The sequence below is a fragment of the Mastigoproctus giganteus genome, chromosome 14, assembly GCF_048544385.1.
Source record: "Mastigoproctus giganteus isolate SK-2022 chromosome 14, ASM4854438v1, whole genome shotgun sequence".
NCBI classification, from domain to species: domain Eukaryota; kingdom Metazoa; phylum Arthropoda; class Arachnida; order Uropygi; family Thelyphonidae; genus Mastigoproctus; species Mastigoproctus giganteus.
In genome coordinates, this window is record NC_143588.1 from 93,051,556 (window position 1) to 93,076,694 (window position 25,139).

The window sequence follows — 25,139 nt, forward strand, 5'->3', positions numbered from 1 at the left end:
CACATTGTCGGATGGACGTCGTAGCATCGAATGTCCTTTTAGAATAGGTCCCAAACATGCTCAATTGGGTTTAAATCGCCTGAGCTGGGCGGCCATGGGAGGATGGAGAATTCATGTTCCTGAAACCAGTAAGCAACCTTCCGGGTCTTGTGGCAGGGTACATTGTCTTGATGATAGACACTGTGGATACACTATCATCATAAAGGGTGTATTTGGTCAGCGATGACAGAAAGATAGGCATTCACATCGAGCCGTTGGTTAACAGCGATTAAAGAACACCGACATGTCACTAAAACAGTCCCCAAACTATAACAGTGTATCCAGGTGTCATGCCTTCATGTTGCTTTCTCCCAATGTGTATACGCCTATCAGCATGATAAAATTGGGTAAAGGATTCATCAGACTATGTGACAAATTTCCAATGTTGATGGTCCAGTGTTAGAGCTGCCGATCCCATACAAGGCTCATTTTCTTATATCTCACACTGAGCATGGGTATCCGTGACGGCAGTTAACTGCTATAGTCTAGACGAGCTAATGTCCTGCGCATAGTCCATAGGATATTGGTTTTGCTATTCCTAGTTGTACTGGGTGGTTAGCTGGGAGACTGTGTTACGTTGCTAATGTTAAGAGACAAAACACGCGATGCTCTTCACGGGTGTCGACCATACGTTGTTATCTCACTTGTGACCTTTGGCTGATTGTTCGACTTCTGCTGAGCAAGTCACGTTGGACTCATGATACCACAAAACGGTAGCACTTATCCATGTTGGCTGTTGTCGAGATACAGAGACACCTGCACGTCTTGCGCCCACAATCATTCCATATGTGATGTAGGAAAGATCTCGACGCCGACCATTCTTCTAATACATAATTTAAATAAAATAAAATTTAATACAATTATTTTATTTTAATGTAATTTAAAAAAACCTCTAATCGCTAACTTGTCAGGACTCAAACGATCTTAGCAATTGGCCTAGCCTCTTCTTATTATTTAAATGTCCTTACTGTCTTAGCATAAATCATGTTTTTTTTAACGGTTTAAATGGTTAATTAATAATAGTTAAAGAATAAAAACTGAACACCAGAATTATTTTAGTTTGTAGTCTTTAAGATTTTCATAAAAATGCGTACGGCATAAGGATTTCATAGATTTAAGTTGTTCTTTTGAACTGCTTACATTTTTACTATTACCAAAGATTCAAATATTGATTACTTACTCCAAAATGGCCGTTGGCCTCCAGTCTTCAAAAAAAATTTCTTTCCTATTGAACTGTTCCCTTGTAGTTTGTATTCATCAGTTCGAAGACCAATAATAGCGCATCGACTACCATCTTCACCGCAGTCGGTACATTTTCCATCCAAGAATTCTTCCCAACTGGAACACTCGTATCCAACTGGAGTGATCATTGGATAATTGATGGAATAGATGAAAAAATCCACGGAGCGTTGATGGTTGCAGCCGAAAAATCGACGGAACACTGTAAAAGTTTTCACATTTGTTTAAATCTGTTACCAAAACTTCGTATGGCATCTTGGATTGCCAATCATAAAAAAGATTTTTACTACGGATGGCATTATTGTGTTCTGTGTTGTTTGCGAAAAGAACGTTCCATGCAAGAAAATATTACACACATCTACCACCATATGAAACTTGCCCATTATGGCCAAGCAAGGAAAAATTTCGGGAGAAGTCGCTTTTAACCAAGCCATATATTCAAAAGAGGAGAAAAGTGATTTTTCAAAGGATTTGTGTCTCTTTCAATAGGTTAAACAATCGAGTCTTAAAGAAATTAAAAAAATATACATATATTGTATAAATCAAAATATTCCAGAAGAATCTACTCTTCCTCTCCCACCTTATCCTGTTCTCACAAGATCATGGTTACAAATGGCATGGTTTTATGCTAAAATCTTGATTCTATAAAAGAATTTGTTGATTCCTTGGATAGCGCGCATTCAATGGTATTGGTAGTGCCAAGGCAATGCTTTCTGATTCTTTGTCTATAAAACAATTATTGTTTATTCAAACCCATTTCAGCTGGTTACTTAATTGTATAACCGAATTCGAAATGTTGGTACTTTCTTTGAGCAGCGCAATTGGACAAATGGAGTAAGTTGAATTGCAAATTCCAACGGTGGCTGAAGGCATATGAGAAGAAATAACAAGAAGAACATACAGTAATATTTTAGAAAATAACTCAGGATTTCACGCTTTAAGGAAAATCAGATGAATCTACTTGAAATTCCATTTCAAGTAGAGGCTTCAAAAGCTCACATTTTTAAATAGTCCAGCCGCTTCGGTAGAAGTAGAAAGGTCAAAATGATTTTGGACGATAAACGCCAAAAATTTACAGTGAATCACTTTGAGAAATGTATTATTGTGTATTGTAATGAAAATTATTCCAGGTGTGAGTTTGAAAAGGAAAACTTGTTAAAACTTTTCACAAAGGGTTGAATACATAGAAATTGTGGTTCCATTAATTGTAACAAACAAATAATTAATGTAAAAAAATTAGTGCATATTTGATCTGTTTTTTTAGTGCATATAATCCGATGCCTAGTGATGAGTCAACAGTAGATCTTAGCTCGATTTCACGTTGGTCTCAAAGATTTCGTCAAGATCACACCAGTATTAAAAGACCCACAGGTAGACCGAGAACATCTACAGACAACACATCGACAATCATTGTTAACAACTTTCTGGAGGAAGACGTATTAAGACGGAATAATGGACTAATTTGTTTTTAAAAACTATAACTCAATGGACTCACCGAGAAGTGAAGATTATTTTAATTAGTTCCTGATATTAGGAAACAACCAATGGGGAACTATCAGATCTCAAGGTCCACCACAGAGGGGGCCGGGAGCGAGAATTGAGGGTGGCCCAATGGCTAGCTTGGTATAGTTTTTAAAGATCACGTTGATGATGTGGGGAAATCAGCTGTAGATGGATCAAATACTCTAACCAAAACAATTGCGCTTGCTGCCACATTTTATCTAAAGGCAGTCAAGCCGCTTTTGGGTTAGCTCTATTTAGCAGCTCCATCGATGTATCAGACCCTGTTACGTCATTAAATTCTCGTACATTCATTAAGCAGTGGAGCACATTAAACTTTCGTGAATTAGGGGGATCACACACATACAACTATAGCGCCATTTGCCATCCATGCCTGCTGTGTGCACTCGAATAAAATAAGAATTGCCTCCTGGTATACCCACATCAACTTAATTGCCTCCCGATGTGAAGTAACTTGAGTAACTTCGCATGCTGTCATTAATTTAAATTGCTACATGAAAGAAAGTTCTTAAGGATTAAAGCTACATGTCTAAAAGCATCTGTAATTAAGATCGATGCAGAGGACTTTTCAACGTTTTTTTTAAAAATTGCATTAACCACATCGTTAACATTTATTTACTATTATTCGACAATAATGCGCAGCGGATTTTGAAAGGAAAGATTAAGAAAAACGTCAGACATCAGAAACATGGTGCCATTTAGATATAGGAGATTTATACTGTAGTTTTATATGGAGGTTTACAGAAAGGAGAAACAGGAAACAAGGGGGGTGAATTATACTCTCTGTTAAGAAGCACATAAAGGCAGTGCATCCGGTTTACATGAGTGGACAGTTGAATGTTGAATTAGTTTGGTGTGACATAAGCATTGGAAAAGCAGAACTGGAAGTGGGAGTGTGTATAGGCTAATGACTATTGAATACAACGAACAACTACAGAGAAATAGAGTGGACCACTAAAGCAGAATGTCTCGTAATGGAGGATGCTAACTTTCCAGCTATTGATTGGATCTTGTGGGCAATATTTTTGACCTGGTTACCAGCAGTGATTAAGAATCCGCTGGTAAAATACCCACCAGGTGGCAGTGATCACAATATATTGATGTGGGATTTGCTTAAATGTGAATAAGGTCAAGAGGAATTTTTAAATTTTTTCCACTAGCACCAACTAATAATGTTTCCAACTGCAAATTTTAAACGGGAAGCGGTCAGGGGAATAATTGTAGAAGTTACCAAGATTTTTATACCAACTAAGGGATACTACTCATTGTTTAGACTTAAATGGATTACAAGTGGTTTAGCCAGACTAAGACAGATTATGTCTTTGGCTAGGAATGAGAACAAAGACAATTCTTTTCTGTTACCAGTAGAAGGAAAGCAATGATCCACCAGATATGAGCGTTAAATATTGATGATACTGTTCTAGTTGCTTTTCATCTACATTTACGAATGAAGAAATGTTAGGGGTGCGCCTACCAGAAGTATTCCAACGTATAACTGGGAGCTGAATAATTTTATGAGAGGAAAGTTGAAGAGACGTTGTTGAAGTTAAGAGTAAATAACTCCTCTTAACTTTAGCCATAATTATGAGAATATCCTTGAATTTTGGAGAGGTTCCTATGGATTAGAAATGTGCAAATTCCTTTCCAATTCAGATAGGGTTAAAAGGATGAAACAAATAATTAAACAACTGCAATTTGACTTCTGTTTCAGAGAAAATAGTGGAGTCAGTGATCAAAGAAATAAGGCAGGATCATCTTCACAGAAGCGCAGTTATATGGCAGTCACAGCACGGATTCGTTAAGGGAAGTCTTGTCTGACCAATCTGATTGGCTACTACGACGTCATAACGAAGGAACTGGTGCAAAAAATGCTTTTCACATGATATACTTAGATTTTAGAAAAGCTTTTAATACTGTTCCACACAAAATACTGTACAAATTGGGGTGGTCTATCACTGAGGCAATTGGATAAAGCAACGGTTGAGTGGCAGAAGGCAGAGAATGGTTATTTTAATGTCAAAGTTTGCAGATGCGTAAGACCTAGAAAAATTAGCCTGATAGGCTGAGAAGTGGCAATTGAGGTTTGACATTGAAAAATGCAAGGTACTGCATATGGGAAACAGTAATCCCAGAATAGCATACGAATTGGGTGTATCGCACTCAGGAGAGTGTAGAGTGTGTTTAGTGTCAAAAGGCACAGGGATTTCCCCCATCTCCGCGTAGTATACATTGTGGGTGTGAAACAGAACACTGTCAATGCCAGAGATTTAAAGGTGTATGGATTTTGTATATGAATAGTGTTGTACCGTTGGTCATTTAGCCGCTGGGCCCCTAATGGGACTCAACGTTGCCCACACTCCGCCCCGTGGAGGCAGACCAGGTACACCAGTATTATAGTTATTTACCCTGGCAGGTCCTGCCACCTAATTTCCTGAGATTTCAGTGGCTAGGACCTAAAAAAAAAACTCAAAACGCTATAGATAGGGGTTAGCCAAAAGGAGTACTAGAATGAAAAGGACCCGGGGATTATGTAGTCTGCCAAGAAAATTTCTAAGCTGTTTATAAAGCCTGTTAGGACAGCTCATTGTTCTGTCGATGACATACAGGAATTTTTCTAGCAGGGACAAGGAGATAATTGCCTCATTGTATAGAGCGGTGGTTAGGCCGGTACTGCATATAAGTTTAGAAGCCTCATTTTAAGGAGGATGTGGATCAGTTTGAATGGGTGGAGAAAAAGACCAACAAGACTAATCAAGGGCACAAAAAAAGGGTCTTCTTATCATAAAATGCTTCAGTTCTGCAAATTGCAACGTCTGGAAATTAGGCCTGCTCAATAGGACTCCTGCGAGGAGTCCTGTTGAACTGGACTATATTTATTTCTATATTATTAAAATATATGGAACTTACGTTCAAAAACTCCTTTATCAAAAATGGAGGTTATAGTTTCGTCTTTGCAACCTGGATTGCGTTTTCCATTGTTTGGGTAGAAGTCCACATGTCCAACGGCTGATTCCATACCAAGCCCTTAAAATAAAATCAAAATAAAACTAAATATAAATAAAATATTAACAATACAAGCAGTGGCGTAGCTATAATTTTTGGACCCTTACGCGAAGACCACCGAAGTGCCCTCTCATTGGTCTATTTTTATTAACATGAAACGCTTTTAGGTAAAAATATTAATTATAATGTACATTTTAAGTAATTTTCAAAAATCTAAACTGTAAAAAAAAAACTGGTTAAAAAGTAAGTACAGCAAAATAATTTAATAATCTATAACATTATAATGTAGGTCAATTTATAAATTTCGTTCTGATTTTAAAATTTCATGTTCTCTTCAGAATCAGTTCAAAATCAGTATTTGGTTCTTTAAGATTCATTTCGGTCGCTTTTTTGGGTTTAATACAGCAGAATAAATGATCTGGATATACGATCGCCAGACTTAAATCCGATTGAACATCTGTGGGACGCCCTTGGGCGTCGCATTGTACGCTAATAGCCAACTCCTCGGTCACTTAGTGAGCTAAGGTCTGCGATAGTGGAAGAATGGGATTTGTTGCCACAGACTCTTATAGACACCCTTATATCGAGCATGGTTCACCGCAGTCAAGCCTGTTTAGCTGTTGGAGGGGATCATGCGCCGTACTGATGTCATGTGGCCATAATTTCGAGCACCTTGTATCGAGTTCTGTAACGTGACCTTTTTGGTAATTCTTATACAACCGCTGCAAATGTCCCTTATACCTTTCATCGTTATTGTATGGTACACAGCCATACCAAATTGTGTCTTGCTTTATCGCAAGCTGCACTAGTTACACCACGTTTTCTACATGTTCTGTTAATTTTGTTGAGCAGCGTATAAAATTATTGATATAATTTTCTTTCTATAATATTTAAAATAAAAAGAACGGTTCGAACCCGTGGGCTTATCTTATCTTCATGTGCTCTTACTGTCGCAAAGAATAATATCCTTCCTATAGGAAGAAACACGCTGTCAAATGAGTAAAAATTTAAGAACTGGTGTAATCAGTTACAAGTGATAATGTCCTCCATGACAGTATCATGGTTTCCTCTGTTATGATTTTAGTGAGGTCTGGGGTCTGTCGAAGCCTTGGCGACTACGGCCATATTGCTCTGTAAATTGTGTGTTTTGTGGTAGATTTTTTGTTTGCTGGACGAAAAACGTTAGTTTCCGGGAGAAAAAATCATGCTGCCCTCTCCTGAGACCGACTAACTTAGCCACGTTGTGAAAAATTCCTCACGCATCGACGAAACTCGAACTCAGTTCTTTTCCATCCGGTGTTGGGAGGACGGCGATTCTACTAACTGTGCTACTCATGAGGGCAGTGAGGTCTGAGGTTAAGTCCTGTCATCGAATATACGAATATCTAAATACGTTTTCACTTGGGGCTGTAATTAACCAAATGCCAAAATATGGGTTATTTCTTACTTCACTGGAGAAAGTCAAAATAATTTTGTTTCATTCGTGCCATAAATAATTTCGGTATTAAGTCTAACAAATAATTTTGATCTTTATTTTAATTAATAAATGTTTCTAGTTAAAAATTTCAATTATTGTTAGTTTATTAATGAAACTCTTTAAAAATAAAATTTTAAATTTAAAAGTTATACAAATTTTTTATTTTAATTTGTATGGTTTGATCAGAATAAATTTCGGAAATATTCTTTCTAATACAAATAATAGAGTATACAGGGTGTCTCAAAAATACACGGCATAACTTCAGGAATGAGTTCCTCATATGTAGACAATAAAAATATTTTATATCAACATAGTTCCGGAAATGTTTGGTTTCCGAGTTTTGAAGGTCTGTCTATGACACTTAACTGTTCACATCCCCTTATAGTAATTATCCAAAATGTCCACCTTCTGCCTGAATACAGGCCTCACATCGACGTCTCAAGGACTCGCGAAGACGATGCCAAATTCCTGGCATGTTTCGTATTGTCTCACAACCTGCCCCAATTCGATTGCGGAGAGTTTCCACATAGCTATCGAAGTCCAATTCACCAATGACTTTAAATGGCCCCACAAGAAGAAATCTAGTGGGTTTAAATAGTGAGCGTGGAGGCCAGGCAGTTGGTCCACCCCTCTACTTCAGGAGTCGTAGATCTTGGTCGTCCTCTGTCGGCAGCACGAGGTGTAAAGGTCCCATGTTCACAAAAGCGGCGATAGATACCTTCAAACGTTGTCCTGTCTGGACATCTTCGTTCTGGGAACCTTTCGTGGTACAAACGAGGAGCCTTCAGAGCATTGCCGTCCGCCAAACCGTACATAAAATATATATCCGCTTCTCCTGATTTGAGTACATGGTCGGAATGGAAAACCACCAGATTCTGTCAGTACCTTGTGATGGAGGAAATCACCTGCGGGAAAGAAGACATTCCGGTTAATAACTCGGGAACCAAGCATTTCCGGAACTATGTTGATGTAAAATATTTTTATTGTCTACATATGAGGAACTCATTCCTGAGGTTATACCGTGTATATTTGAGACACCCTGTATATACACACACTAGTGGCCAAAAGTATGAAATGTTTTGAAAAAATTGAATTTCGTACATTTAAGATAAAATGAAAACTAATGTAAAGGTTTAAACCACTAATATTTATGACGATGTTATAGAACTTTTCGTTCTCAAGCTAATTCAATAAATTTAATTCAAATCCAATGAAATGGAAAAAAGGTCATACTGTGAATTGTAATTACCAACAAACACTAACTGATTCCAGAACCTTGACAAAGATTTACAATCATACTAATGATCAATGACCGAAGGTGTTTGAGCCACCAATAAGAGTGCATTTCAATGAGGGTGATTGGCTACATGTGCAACAATATGCAGCACAGTATAAATAGCTGATTATGCAGCGATTCTAGACATTTCCTGTTTAGAATCACTGCTTAATCAGTGATTCTAGATTCTAAAACCAATACTTTGCGTAATGGCTTTAGAATGAACACATATGAACGTGAACAGATTGCAAAACTATTTGGTGAGGGCGCAACAAAGTGTGGAGCCCAAAAGCTGTATACTCGGTATATGAGTACTGGAACCATCTCAATCAAGGAGAGAATGGGCCGAAAAGATATACTTCTTTGCAGGATGACAAAAGAATTCCAAGGTAAGGTTTGCAATTGCAGGCAGAAGAATAGCATCTTCTGAAAAAAGAAATATCTTGTTGACCTCTGACTTATCAGGATCAGGCTAGATCAGGACAATCCGATGTCGGTTTTTTGACAACGAAGTTAAAACTAGAATTCCAAGGAAAAAGCCATTCTTGACTTTAAAACAAAGACAGATTAGAGTGACTAGGGACAGAGAGCATGTTAATTGGGCATCTGAACAATAGCAGTTCGCGCTGTGGAACGATGAGATCAAAATTTCGATATTCGACAGTGTGATATAGGGATGCATGTCGTATGCTGGAGTTAGCAGAATTGAAGTGTTGCAGGGTAGAGTCAAAGCAAGAAAGTACATTGAATGCATCCTTGAGAGAAAGCTACTGCAGTCTGTTGATGACCTTTATCTTGATCCAACTAACTTCCTTTTCCAATAAGATGGAGCAGCATGTTACAAGGAAAAGATATACAAAGAGCGGTTTGATAACCATAATATTCAAGTAATGATTGTTGTTGCCGTAGAGTTTCAGAGCATCAGTGACTAAGGCCATACTGTTCCGTGTATATTGTCTGTAAATTGCTGTGTTTTGAGGTCGATTTTCTGTCTGCGGTATCTGTGCTACTCTCGCCTGAAACCGACTGACCAAGCCATGTTGTGAAAAAGGCTCATAAAAATTCCTCCATCATCAACGGGACTCGAACTCAGGCCTTTTCCACCCGGCTTGGGGAGGACGGCGATTCTACCAACTGTGCTACACCACGAGGACCAAGTAATGGAATGGCCTGGAAATAGTCCAGACTTGAATCCAATCGAAAATTTGTGGTCCAGGTTAAATCGGCTTGTGCGTGCTTCTAAACCAAGCAATAAACGAGAACTAACAGAATGTATTATTCAGTCATGGTTCCATGTAATCACAAAAGAAGAACTTGAAAAAGTGGCAGATTCCATTCCTGGAAGATTACAAAATGTAATCAACAGTAAAGCGTAGCCAACAAAATACTTACCGTGATGCTATTGCAAGGACATTCCAAGTTATAGATTTAAGATACACTTTGATGTTATAATTGTTTATGAATTGCCATATTGTTTTTTGTATTCAGTACCGAATAAAGTGAATTTCGAAGTAGTATACATCTTCGTGTGTTTTTTCTTAAAAAAAACTTCCTCCTAATTGCCATAAAAACAGCTATATTTTTAAAAGTTTCCACACTTTTGGCCACTAGTGCATATTAATTATTTTTTTCATTGTGTTTGCACGAAACAATTTCCTGCATGAAAATCTTGATAGCAATGGCGCCTGAAAAGATAGTAACCGAAGAACATTCTATTGTTTATGAATAACTCTGTTCAAAAAACGATAACTACGATACCTGCATAGGTTCCTATCAGATAAGTGGGAGGACGATCAGGAAGAAGATTTCGTGTAATTAGATCAAGTTTATATACAAAAGTGAAACAATAATTCTTATTTCAAAGGTCGTGAGAAGTTGTCCCATTTCCCTTACAGCTGTTTTAAGATAACACCAAAAACTCTCTCGAGAAAAGCAAACTTTTCATCAAATAGTAAGTCAATAACTGAATAATCTTGCATTTTGTTATATTGTGACAAAAATTTCGAAAAGAATTATATGAAGACTTTTATTTACAAAATATTACGAATAATTAATCTTTATTCCGTAAAGAATTCACAGTTTATAAGAGGAGAGTAAAAATTAGACAACCCATTAAATATGTAAAACTCCAATCATAACTGGTACAAAATGGGATTTTCTCAATTCTTCATTAAGGGCCATGTTCCTACCACATCTTTCCTTAATCTTCACAATAATAAGTAAATACACATACGAATAAAATTTTAGAAAACAAAAAACTTACCGAATAAAGCAATGTGTTTTGAATCTGTGTGAATGACATCAACGAATTGAGCATCACCAGCGTCCACACGAACCGTTTTAGGCATGCCATCGAAATAAGGTCCGGCTGGATCAAGAGCTGATAGGAAGAGAAGAAGAAACCCTCATTTAACAACAAGCAGTGCTGAACTAAGGTGGGCAAAAATGGATAAGTTTAGTTTTCATGGTCTCCATAGGAGTATATTCTTTAAAATTAATGACATAATTCATAATATTGTCTTCTATCTTAGGATTAGAGTCAGCTTACTCTGTGATTGTATGTCAACTTAAATAAACCAGTTTTAATTCTTTCTTCATTCCATTCACTCATCTCTAGTTTCAATCTGTTGTTCCTAAAAAGCTGAACTAAGAATTCCAAATAGAACAAGCAGACAGTAGATGATATCATTTCACAATTGCTAAGAAAAGAAAGTTATGACGATCATCTAAGCAGAAGCAGAGTTGAACCTAATGGAGCGATACGATACAAATCTATAGCCCCTATATTCCAACCTTCTAATTTATATCTTTAATGAAATTTATGAGATCAAAAAAAAAAATTTCATTAGGACAATACCAAAAATCAACAAACTGATTCGATGTAATCAAGCTGCAGATATATGTAATTCATGAGAATTCCTATATTGGCTTCACAATTATGCGGTGTACCACAAGGGGACTTAATCTTAACAGCCTTATTTGCTGCCTCCATCACTTATTTCTATTTTAACACCATGCTTTTATATCTTACGTAGATGGCTCAATGAAAAACGAAGCTAAAACCATCTCCCAAATAGTCTCCTTAGGATACCTTGGAAACAAACCAATAAAATCGAATATCTTAACTTTATAAATAGGTTCATGCAATGTTGAGAAATGTATGCATGCTCTAACTACACTTCTCAGTTTGAAACAATAAATAAATAATATTACCTGTGATCCTTCCCAAGCGACTTTGCAAACGTTCGCCAGCATATCCTGCAATATGTGCTCCAAGGCTGTGACCAATAACGTGACACATCTCCTCTGTGACATTGCAAAGTTCCTGGATGGAAAAAAAGAAAACATTAACTGAAATAATTTAGTGATTATCAACATATAAGTTTTCAATGACGAAATCACAAGCAAAATCACACACTAAACACACATATCATTAAAAACTATAATATAACCCTACCCAAAGTAATGTTCTAAAAAAAAATTATTTTTCCCATGAAACAGAAACAAGTCTATGGAGCTGGATTTGATGAATAGGGTAGAACCGACAATTCCATGACCATCACTTCACTTCAATTACAGTCTATGCAGTTTAGGAGCAATGGACAAGGACATTTCTCGTCCATTGCTCCTAAATTGCGTAGACGAAAATTCAGCATAATATCTTTCAATCACTTTAGTATGTCCCTTGGCTATGAATAGATTGTAAAAATAAGGCCCTTTTTATTTAAAAGAAAAAAAAAAAAGTTAAATATGTCATTTTCCAAGTATTTGGTTGAATCTTTGTTACTTCGATCAGAGACTATCCAAAGACTTGTGCCGGTTTTACAAATACTTCTTTAGAAGCGAAATTTCTGGGAGGACGTTGTGGAAAGGTCCATAAAAATGACCTCGTGGGTGGTACAGTTGGTATAATTACCGTCCTCCCCACACCAGGTGGAAAAGACCTAAGTTTGAATCCCTTCAATGACGCGAGGAATTTTTATGGGCCTCTTTTACGACGTGACTGAGATAGTTGGTCTGAAATGAGGGTAGCATTTTTTTTTTCTCCTGGAAACTCGAGTTATTCGTCCGGCAAACAGCAAATCGTTTGGTCTGGTGGGGAGGGAGAAGTATTACTTTCTGCAGTTCTTCATTTATAATTTGAATATCGATAGAATCACAATTGAATCACCTTACCTTAAGTTTTTGAATGAGCAATGCTATTTCAACACCAACTACCCTGGAATTGGCGACTGCTTGAGAATATGGAAATAAATTGCCTTTGCTCCAGTCCACAACAATCACGTTCTGATCTTTGTGCAATAGAAGATCATCTTTCAGCTCCTGAAATTTTTAAAAACATGTGTCAGTAAAGCAACCCAGTGATGCATTCATGAAAATGGTAATATAATCTGGTATGATAAAATTGGTTCGTTGAGGCCATGTTCTTTAATGAACACAACACACGTAACCTACCTCCATCCAGGGCCCAAAGAATTTGCGATCCACAAAGCCATGAATGATAAACCTTGTTGGTAGTTCCGGATTCAAACAATGCTCAGTAATGCTATCAGGAACACATGCCTTAATTTCACGGCCTTGTTTAGGATGCTGTCTAGTAAATAAAATAAATTTAGTATTTATTGTCAAACGATGAAACGGCTTCAGATTTATTGGTCGTTTCCAAAAATTTTTGAAGTCATCGGTGATTGGAAATGGTCCTAGGTCCTTTGTACATTCATCCTCTTCTCCTGAAAGAAAATACAATAAGAAAATTCCAGAACTGTAATTTAATTCAATATTGTTGTTCATAGGCTGTTCAGTGTACACTGAGTGGCCACTTTATTAGGTAAAGGTACGGTTATGGTGGTCTCAGAAACACGAACTCGGGCAGTGGATAACTGAGAAAACGTTGCCTGGTATGACGAATCTGATTCTGCTGTTTCACGCTGATGAGAAGATCAGAATATATCGAAAACAGCATGCGTCCATGGATTCATTATGCCAGATGTCAACAACGAGGCTAGTGGTCGCGGTATGATGGTATTGGAAATATTTTTGAGTTGCGCATTGGTCCCTTTATACATTTGGGTTTAGCCTACTGTAATAGGTTCCCCTCTCACCAGATTTCATTACAATTGAGCACCTGTGGGATGGTGTGAAAAGAGCCCTTTGGAATAGAGATCTACAACCATTCAATTTGCAACAACTGTGAGAAGCCAGTCAGTCAACATGGACCAGCAACCTTGTGGCACGCTTTCGACACCTCGGTAAGTTGCCACAAAGAATTCAAGCTGTAGTTCTGAACGCTGAAGTCGACCTACTCACTATTAGGTAACGTACCTACTCACTATTACTGCCAAATACGGCATTCTATTGCCAGTTTACTTATCTTCCAGGATGAACCACCTTAGAGAAAACAACGTGCGGTTATTGTCCGAGACTGAATAACTTGGACATGGTGTGAAAAGAAACCATAAACGTTTCCTTCCGTCTTCAGTGAAAATATTTCAACACTTTGGCTAGCGACGGGAGGAGATTTCGTGAGCTCTTTGCAGTGTGTGGCTGAGTTAGTCGGTCTCCAATTAGAACTGAATATTCTTCTTGAATGCATTCTAAACTTTATCCATTTAGAACCTGGAACTGAACTCCATAGTTTTATCCTTGACAAAAACTATAGGAAGAAGTATTAACTTTGAATATTTCTTGACATATTGAATTAATTTTTTTAGTTACTATTGTTAATTTCCTTTACTCAACCTTTTTCTGTTTCATCGTACGTCTCAGATGTCTACTTACACACATTTCAGGTTGTACCATATCTACCATTTGAAAAAAGTGGTCGAATTACATTCAAAATCGTTCGGATAAGAAACCATTCAGGCACGAATTTCCAAGCTAATGTCTGCTACGCTTTCCAGTTGCACTGTTTAATAATCAAAGTTCTTTGATGAGATTTTTGTTCCCAGAAGGAGTCAAGCCATCTCATACTTATTGAAGAATGTTGGCACAATATGAAAAGAAGTGTATAATGAAAAAGCTGGTAGATGAAAAGTTTAGAAGCGGGAGAACAAGTATGGTTGATGATGACCATAAATCACCCGACAACTTCAGCAATGGTACACAATGCTGATCAAACAGAAGGATTACTGATTCTACTGTTGCCAGAAGATTGAGCATCACTTATGGGTCTGCGTATTCAATAATATCGGATACTAAATACAGAAAAGTTTTGTACAAAGTCTTAAGTGTCATTCCTAAGTTACTTTCTTGTCCTGAACTTAGTCAACCTTGATGATGGGGAAATCAAAGAAGGGGAACACGAGTGGCTTTACGAACGACCGATTGATTAGAAGACATTAAGAAGAAATTTTTGGACTGATGCGAGATGTGTTTGGAGAACAACTTCTTTATTAACTACTTTAAAATAAAATAAATAAAGTTATTTTAAAATAGCTTTATGAACAACTTTATTAACTAATTTGTATTAAATACTGTAATTTTACATTATTACTTATTAATACTTGATCCCGAAAATCCCGATCTTGATGCTGGTATCTTGGCACCATTGTGGGGATATCATCGAGAGTAGTCCCGGTTTGTACTGCAAAAAATACAGTATTTATCTAACAAAAAATATAACGCTGTTTATTGGTGTAGCGCCACCATTTTTGGACCTGTGTCAATCTCGATTAGTATTATTAATAATATATTTTAAACATTTTACGATTTTAATTTGAAATTTAAAATGATCATATTGTGATAAACCCTTTTTTGAGTTGATGTCATCGGTCTCGTTTTCGAACCCATTTAAGTAAGTTGAATAAATTTACCTGTTAACAGCACAGGAGTATATTGTAGCAGGCCATCAGGTTCCTTCAATTTCACTGAAGTGACAGAAAATGCCACAAAAACCACTGCAATGTAAATGCACTTCATGATATTGCAGGAGAGTTGAAATGCGTCTGGTTAACTCCAAGTTTAAGCTGATCCGCTTGTGTAAGAAACTTTTGCTAAAAACAACTGCTATTTAAACTCATTTGATAAAAAAAAAAGCGTTGCTGTAATCAAATAATTATTTGTAGTTAAGATAACATACTTTATGTTAAGAACAGATATGATAACGTATCAAAGGACATTGTTTTAACCTTGATAATGTCATACTTCGAGAACTATAAGCAATTCTTCACTAACGTAGTCACAATCAGTAACGTTATCAGATTGCTACCTGTTGCCTTTCTTATGAACATACCCTATCTGCGATAAGTTGGAATCATTAGAACAACTGCTCTCGAGCGGTGTCATATGTAAATGAGGCTAGAAGAGTGAGTGAATGTGTGTGTTAAGCTCGAAAGTAACAAATGGTATGAAACGGCAGTATATTGTATCTGTAAATTGCCTATGGTCGATTTGCCCGATTCCTAGGTGAAAAATCACACTTTCCGGGAGAAAAAACCGTGCTACCCTCTCCTGAAACTGGCTAACTCACCCAAGATGTCAAAAAGCACATAAAAATTCCTTGCACTGGCAAGGAATTTTGGCCTTGCTGTCGAACCCGGATATTTTTCTTTCGGTGTGGGAAGAACGTTGATTATATCCACTGTGCCATCTGCAAGGTGGAAGGGGCTTGGCTAGAAAATGAGGAGATGTTTGTTTAGCATCCTCTGCACCTTGGATTTGTATGCGCAGTAACGCAATAGTTATAATCACCGTCCTCCCCACACCAGGTGGAAAAGGCCCATGTTCGAACCCCGCAAATCATGCCAGGAGCTTTTATGGGCCTTTTTCCCTCTGTGGCTCTGTTAGTCGCTCTCAGGCGTGGATAACAAGATTCACCACAACCCGGAATGTCTGGTTTTTCGTCCAGCAAAACAAGCAAATTGACCAAAGAACAGCATATGGACATAATACGTACGGGCATATGAGTTCGATCTTGGGTGGTTAAATTCGGATCGGTGTGCAGTTGACGTCAAGCTAGAAATGGTGTTCGATTCTAATGTACCCAGCGCAGTCTTCACACAGTTTATAAGAGCTTAAACAGTTCTAGCAACTTTCATCCTTTGATCGATCGGTGTTGGATCACTTGGCACTCGACTGGACTTGAACTTCCTAACACGTTGGATCGCTTCAATGGCCAAACCTGTAGGAAAATAAAAAACCTGAGAACAGTTTGAGGGGTGGTGAACACCTGCTCAAAACTGCAGTACAATGAGCAATAAAGCCGCACTCATGGGTAGCACAGTTGGTAGAACCTCTGTCCTCTACACACCAGGTGGAAGAGAACTTAAACTTAGTTGTTGTCCCGTCGATGATGTGACGAATGTTTATGGACTTTTTTCACAATGTGGCTGAGTTAGTCTGTCTCAGGCGAGGGTAGCATGGTTTTTTCTCCCAGAACTCGGTTTTTTCGTCCAGTAAATAGAAAATCAACCAAGAACACAGAACAATTTACAGACAGTATATACGGAGCAATATAGCCTTAGACGCTGATGCTCTTTAAATCCTATTACAACAGCAATGAAGCCCATCTTCAGCATGACAAAAGGTTACCACAGCACGTTGATTCTGAAATGCTCATGAACTTTAAATATTTGAGCAGATTGATCCGTTCATTATTTTTAACCATACGACTCATCGGGTTATCACAAAGACTTTGAGAAACTTCTCGCAACCTACCTACAAATTACAATATACACCTTAAAACAAGTATTAAACATAAAATATCAAAAATCAATAAAAGGTTATTTACCTATAGCCCACTAAAATCAACTTGCTGTGTTAGTCGAGATTTTCAAGTTCCAAAGAGAACAGTGCGGAAATGTTGAAGATGGAAACGTTTCTTCTTTGATCTATATAGACTATAAGGTTGATATATTACTCTTCCTCAACGGACATCCATCCATCAATTGACAAATACAAAAGTTTTATTCTCATTATCATTTTCAGTGATGAAATCATTTTCCACGTGAATTTGAAAAACACAGTTGAAGGTTTTAAGACTTTCAGAATTCACCTATGGCTGAAGAACATCCTCGTGACATTTTGAAAATTAACAGATTTTGCGAAGCAAATTTTATGGTGTGTTCTTATTTGCCAAAATTACTGTCACGGATAGTTTTTTTATGATGAAGGGGATATTTTGTTGAAGCAAGATGGAGTGTCTCTCCAGCAAAATGTTCAAGACTGAGTCAATGCATCCCGGTCGATGAATGCTAAACCGATTAGTTGACCATGTAGTTCAGTACCTTGCACATTTTTTCTATAGAACTTTGCAAAAGATGCAAAAGATTCCAGATAGTATGACATTTCATCACACCATCGACAGGTGTCAGCATCGGTTTCGCGATCCATTAGTATAATGGAAAGATGTACTTTGAAGTGAGGAGTCACGGTACATGATCTACCAGTGCGATGGTTGTTCTTGGGTGTGGCGGATGCCCGAAGAAAACGACCTACAGGACTGTATCGTAGTTTGGCAGAGGCAGCACGATGGTCTGGGACTGTGTTTAATGGTTTGGCATGGGCCCATTGGTTATTTTGGACAAAACCATGAATACCGAGGTCTCTCTAGATGACCTGGACATATTAGCGCAAGTCCTATGAGCTTCTGCTGCTTTGTTCGAGTGGGGAAGTCGGTTGTTTATTTAGTGCTCATGGGAATAGTTTTAGGCTAGTGCGTTTTATTTCATATTCATTGTAAAAGTTAAGCAAACTATATGTTCGTTATGTATATTATCATGTAGCGCTTATCTTTACCATAGACTATAAATAGATTTTCAAACTGGCTATGTAGCTAAAGGGAAAAATTAAAGGGAAACCAGATGGTCAAATAAGCCCTTTTCTCTACATACCGTAGAACTTGAATCAGCCAAGAGGTTAGTGGCAAGTGATTGTGTGACTGGGGAATTTTTTATTCCCCAGAAGCCAAAAACTTCTTTTTTTTTTTTTTTTTTTTTTGTTAATCGCGGTCTATTAGAAAGCAAATAATTCAAAGAAATTGACTTCTTTTAATTACACAATGTCTCCGTGGTTTGGGCATCACCTTCAAATTCTCTGCAGTCACAAAGAATGCCAGACCAACTGCAAAGATATAAATTTCCTCCTCATGGTACTTAAGTTCTAGTTAATCCGCTTGTGTAAGATTTTTTTAAAATAAAAATAAAAAGATTTTCCTTAGAAAATGCCTAACTTCGTTAGCTGACACAAGACATTCACTGACTTGCGTCACAACAAAGATTCCATGGTTTGGTGTGTCTCATTTTATGCCAAAATGATATCTACACTAGCCACGTTTCCTTCATGGAAATGTGGCAAGGAAAGCATGAGGAGGTATTCATATGCTTAATACTGCTGGCTATATACACTCATTGGCCAAAAAATTAGAAACCTTTCGCAATTGGCGACAGCCGATAATTAAGCGTACAGTATCCAAATGTAAGTTGGATGGTACGATCAAAAATTCATTGGTATCACGTTCTCTGACGAATCTTCATTTACGCCTTTTTGCACCAATGGAAGGGTGAAAGAGTGGCATTAACCTGATGAGGCCATGCATCCAGACTGTTTCGTGTCCACCACTCAGGCTGCTGAAGGTGATATCATGGTATAGGGTATGTTTGCTTGATACAAACTTGGTCCGCTCATTTTTACCCGGTTTACGATAGATTCTTTCAAGACTACAACGCAACTATCCACCTTGCAAAATTGCATCAGAATATTTCAAGGAACACTCCTAAGATTTCCAACATCTGCCTTGGCCGCCTAATTCTGCAGATCTGAATCCAATTGAGTATCTGTAGGAAGTTTTTGAACTGGAAGTGAGGCATATGGACACGCAACGTCATGTATTTCGACACTGTGTAAATCCCTGCAAGCAGCATGGCTGCAGATTTCTACGGACGTCTTCAGACATCTAGTGGATGTCTGAAGACGTCCACTAGATGTCTGAAGTTAATGACTAGGCGACTAGCAGCTGTTATCTCTACGAACGATGGTCCAACACGGTATTATGTAGGTGGTCATAATTTAGTCATCACTGTGTGTATTTTTCTATATTACTGCAGGTCGTTGGTTTTTTTTTGGATGGTTACTCAATTCCAGAATCAGTTATACATGCCACCTTTAAAAAATAATGCTACTTAATTCTGTGGTTACATGTGAGTATTTTTTGTACTAGTTCTTGAGGAACTTCCACAAAAGATATTCACAGAGATTCTTATCATCCTGATATGGCTGGCTGGGCCATCCATATTAAAAACAGCGACAATAGATTTAATTGGGATTGGTTTGGATGCGGGGTTGTAGTGGAGGGTATACTCGAGTATACGCCGTATACCCTCTGGAATTTGATTAATAAGCACAGTTTACTCTCTGCATACGTAACATTCACAGAATATACCTTCTGCTAATTTTACGACCAGCACTGTTTGGATGTAGTCCTAAGATAATTGAAGGCATGAAATATCAATTTATCGCGTATGCAAAAATCGTGTATTCTAAAGCATGTTTCTGTCCGCCTGAGGGATGAAAAATTGCTGAGTGAAACCAAAAATTCTGTCGAATACTAGCCGTGATTTAGAATCTAAATGATGACTTGATCATCTAAATTTTAGATGATCAAGCAGAAGGCTGGTTCAGCTAGCGAATGATGACATTTGCTGTATGGTATCTTGTCCAATCTTGCTGAAGTACAACTCAATAGAGGGTAACTTTCAAAGTTGATTGGTACCTTCCGTTTCTATGTAAGAAGGTTTCATGTGTTTATTTACTTAATTATTTTGAAACTCTGGATTTTTATCCAGAAAAAGAAATAAATGTAATAATAACAAGCAATGTATAAGCTTCTTTTAAAATGACACGCTAACGTATAAGATATAATGTAAGGTTTCATATCGAATTGAGTGGATGTGGAAAGTAATGTGAGGAAAGCCATCAAAATTTCTCAGATAAAGAATAGACACAATTGATGTACATTAACTTTATTATCAAACACTTTGATTAATTCATTTCTGAAGTTTCAATTCTGCAAGGACATATCCGTACTTTGTTCACTAGCAATAACTCTCCAAGAAATTCTCCATCTTACCAGACTCAATTGGCTTTTCTTGATTAACACAAAATCTGAACTGTTTCCTACAATAAATTAAAAAAACACAAATGTTAAACACATCGTGTAAAAATCATATATCATTTCTTTTATATATCTCTACCCTTGTTTGATAATTTCATTTGCTTATTTAATCTTTAAAGAACTTAGAATTTCGAAATCTTTTTATTTATTTGGTATTCCTGAAAGTCGATTACAAAAACAATTATTTAGTCCAAATCATAACATATCATATTTTCGGAAGAATCATTATTCACCCTTTTTCGAACATCAAGGAGAGTTTACGTTTGGTGAATACCAAAGGAAATGCATCATCCTGACAGTCTTGTGCCAACCATCAAATATGGAGGAGGAGGAGGAGGATGATGAACAATTGTTTGGGCAGCAATATCTTGGTATTCTTTAGGTCCTGTGATCACCCTGAACGAGCGAATAACTGCCACTGACTACCTTGATATCCTGAGTGATCACGTTCGTCCCATAATGCAAACATGGTTTCCCACAAAAGATGCCATGTTCCAAGATTATAATGCGCCAATACACACAGCCAGATCTGTCAAATCATAGTTTGAGGAGTATGAAACTAAGGCTAAGCATCTCCCATAGCCTGCACAATCACCAGATTTAAACATTATTGAGCAACTGTGGGCATATATGGAAAGGAGGGTGAGAAGCAGATTTCATCAAATAAGAGATTGACATGTTCCTCCATGAAGAATGGACAAATATTTCTCTTAAGACAGTTCAAGGTTTATTTGAATCTATTCCACGCAGAAGAAAAAAGATGTTTTAAAGTCAGAGGGTGGCCCAATATGTCCTGTATGTAGAGACAACTTTTGGTCCACCCCCTGTACACTGAGACAGCAGACAAAAAAAATCACTTGTGGGGTTTTAGGTCATATAACAGATTAAACTCGTGTATCTTCTTCGCTTATTTGTTCATAACTCTGAAATTAGAGTGTAAGGTTAACCATGTTATCTATTTTCAGGTATACCAGATGTCAGAGAAAAAGCAAAGAAACCATGGAAGGTGGGGTGCACAAATATTAGTGAGTGGCAAAAAGCAGTGATAGTATTTGGCTAACAGTATAAAATAACAGGTATAACAACCCACTTGTTAGTTATTTGCAGAATATGAAAGATGCCAAAAGGTGTACTTAGACTAACACCTGAGCATAAAAAACCCTGCTAACATGTGACTAAAAGGCTTAAAAACTGGATTGTTAATGATTGGAAAGCTGTAATATGGTCCGACGGATCCAAAATTATACCTAAACTCAAATGATGCCAGGCACTGAGTTCACAGTAGAAGCAATGGCGCATTTCATCCAGATTGTGTGCAAGGTGTTGTACAATCTGTTGGTGGGTCAGTGATGCTTTGATTCGTTTTTTATGAACTGGTTCCTTACTTGACACACCAGCCAGGACGAACCAGGCTGGCTATACAGATATTCTGGATAAACAGGTTATGCCTTTTGCTGAACTTTTGTGTGACACCCCTAAATTCAATACTCATTTATTTCAAGATGACAACTGTCATTCACACGCCCTCGACTCTTTTAAACTGGCAAGAGGAACACGAGTACTTATGAAATTATCTTGATTGAAAAGTGAAAACACAATAACATCATCGAAGACTAAATGAACCGGGTTCAACTGTTTTTAGAATGGCTTAATATTGATATAAACTATTTAAGGAGTCTAGTTGAATATTTGTATAATAACTAAACACATAAGACAATAATTTCAGTTACAATTAAGTGATGCTGTTCAAAATTTTCTTGAAGGAAGCGCTTACTTTTCATCGATAACGTTCATTGAAGCTATTTCGATGTATTTCGCAAATAACTTATATCGTAGTATGGATCCCATGATAGAATTACTTTTCCACATGAAGGACACAATTTTCAGATCCCCCAGATTTTTTGAGGTGGTGACGAGGTAGGTGTAATTTTTTCCGTGAGAGAAGGCCCTAAATAAAAACATAATAGATTCGAATTTAAATCTAAACTTAGGTTTAGTCCTATTTTAAAAAATATATATATGACTAAAATCAAAATTGTACATTATTTGAATATAAACCTTTCTTAACTACACTGGCTAAAACAATGACTGTGCCAAATTGCGATTAGTTTATATAGAAAACGTTGAAAGCAATTCCAAAGTGAACAGCAATTGTTGCTTTATTGGAACATGAGCATAAGCAAAGTACGAGGACCATGGTACTTAGCAACTGCCAAACCTGCTTGGCACTTGAGGTGCATCGACACAAAGTATCAATCAGTTGTTGCAGAATCAGTCGCCACTTTTGTGTAAGAATTGTTTCCAGTTGATTGTCACTTACCAACTCCGCAATGGACATGATAACTACTCTGTAATGCCTTAATTAATATCCTTTATTGCTCTTCTCTTTATCATCGACCTTGTAATCCTTCTATCTTCTTATTCTGGTTGTTCTTTAGTGCGTATCTGATATCAACTTTGCTAGTGTGGGGATTTTTAAATTATTATTGTCTCTTTGATCTTTTTCACACATTTTTATTTACTTCTATCCTTCCTTTTTCTTACAAGTATGAGTCAGTGTGTGTGCTGAACCAGCTCTGCTGGTATTGGATCTTTTGAATGTTCCCACATCTAGTTGTGGAGCTTTCAGTACGTTTTTGTACAGCCAACCTCTTCGTGGCAGGGACGGAAGCACGATGCATTTCACCTGGTACACGTTCTGTCTGTCCTTTTTGTGAGGGATCTTTCTTTTTTGTGATCTTTTCGTCCCCTTCTGTCTTTTGTTTCTTTTCTGTTTTGTATGAGAGAATCTGTGTGAGTTAGCACTGATTTCCAGTGCAGATTTCTCTAATTCTCTCTAGTTGAATCAATGAGTACTTGTCAGTAGAGGCCTGCCTCCTTGTGGCAAGGACGGGCACCGGAAAGCGATCCCCCCAGGCGGTTGCCATTTCTCGGTTGCTAAGTGAACGAAAGTGCAATAGCTCTGTCTTCAATTACGCTACACACACACACACACATACACTCGTAACCAATTTCAGATGACTGGCTTACAGGTTTCTGTTTTCAGCACCAGTTAACATGGCAGATTGTATGTATATTGTTTCGGCGGCTCCTGGAACATTAGTTCATCTCCGCGATGGCAAATTTGAACTCTAGCTCCAGTGCTGCCCTACCTTAGATTCATACATACATATAGGTATACAGGGTTGTTTCAAGTTCCACTTTCATCACGCAACATCTGGCTTCGATGAGAATACGACTTCAGGCCGTTGGCCCTTTCTGGATTGATCTGTGAAGAACACATATTGCCATTTCTCGCCATTCCAGTGACAATGTTCTGGTGCATACTTTCTTCTGGCACTACGATGTCGGGCATTCAACGGAACTCACACCATAAAGCATAAAATCCATGTTTGGGCGGATGATTTTAGACGATTTGAATTGTCACTATTGAAATTCGTTCCAGTATCTTGATAGCGTTTAAGTGTCACTCTGTGATATATGAAGTATGCTGCAACTTAGGGTTGTGACTGTCCCATTTGAAATCTTCCGATGACATTCCAATGGAGAGATTCGGAAAATCAGCCTCAAATGATATTTTTAGATGCTTCCCTACGAAAATCGACTGGTTTGTTGTCTTTTGCAGTTGCAGTCCATGAATAAAATGCATCTGCGACATGGTTGAGGATTTAAAGAAGCGGTCGCATTACCAGTTGGCAAGGATATGTTGGCTTTTCACACCAACTAAGAAATACTTTTCAAGGTTTAGGCCTAAATTAATGTCAGTTGATCAAGCTGAGTGGTGGCAGAGAAAAAAAATGCATGGGATGCATATGAATTATTGGTCGGCACAGAAGCTTGTGGCAGACATAAACTAATCTGCAATCTAGTCACAAATGACAATAGGTAAGCGAAGGCAGATTACAAGAGATCTTTGGCGAACGATGCAAAGAAAAACAGCGAAGAATCCTTTCAAAACACTAGAAGGAAGGCGATGAATCAAATTAATCCACTAGATATCGATGATGTGATTATTGATGAACATGTTCAAGTTGCTGACAAACTGAATGAGTATTTTGCAACTATATTCACACATGAGGAATCCTTTAAGGAAAGATATGCCGGAAATTCATCAGACTGTAATACCGAGCTAAATGATTTTGTAATAACGATAGGAAAGTGGAAGAGAAATTGTTGAAGTTAAATATAAGAAAGGGCCCGGAGTGGATAAGATTTATTCAATTATATTAAGAGATGCAGAGGAGGAAGTAAGCAGATCCTTCTCCATGATTATGAGATGCAGAGGAGGTCCTTGGATTCAGGGGAGGTCCCCGCGGACTGTAGATGTGCGAATGTATCTCCAATTCACAAAAGGGAATCAAAGGGTGACGCAAGTAATTAAAGACCTGTTACTTTACTTGTGTTCCATAGAAAATAATGGAGTCGGTGGTAGAAGAAGCAATGCAGGATCATCTGGATAAGGCCGCAATTATGCT

General features: G+C 37.6%; 1 protein-coding gene across 1 annotated transcript; it reads right to left on the minus strand.

The window, feature by feature from the left end:
* Positions 1-1,211: 1,211 nt before the first annotated feature.
* Positions 1,212-22,512, minus strand: LOC150075370 (pancreatic lipase-related protein 2-like). The gene is made up of 9 exons (XM_090388464.1): positions 22,439-22,512; positions 20,620-20,666; positions 17,085-17,210; positions 13,011-13,285; positions 12,732-12,878; positions 11,769-11,880; positions 10,819-10,935; positions 5,707-5,823; positions 1,212-1,480 (listed from the first exon to the last, which is right to left on the minus strand). The coding sequence occupies exons 1-9, from the start codon at positions 22,510-22,512 to the stop codon at positions 1,212-1,214; spliced, it is 1,284 nt and encodes a 427-aa protein (XP_090244590.1).
* Between the last annotated feature and the right edge of the window lie 2,627 nt (positions 22,513-25,139).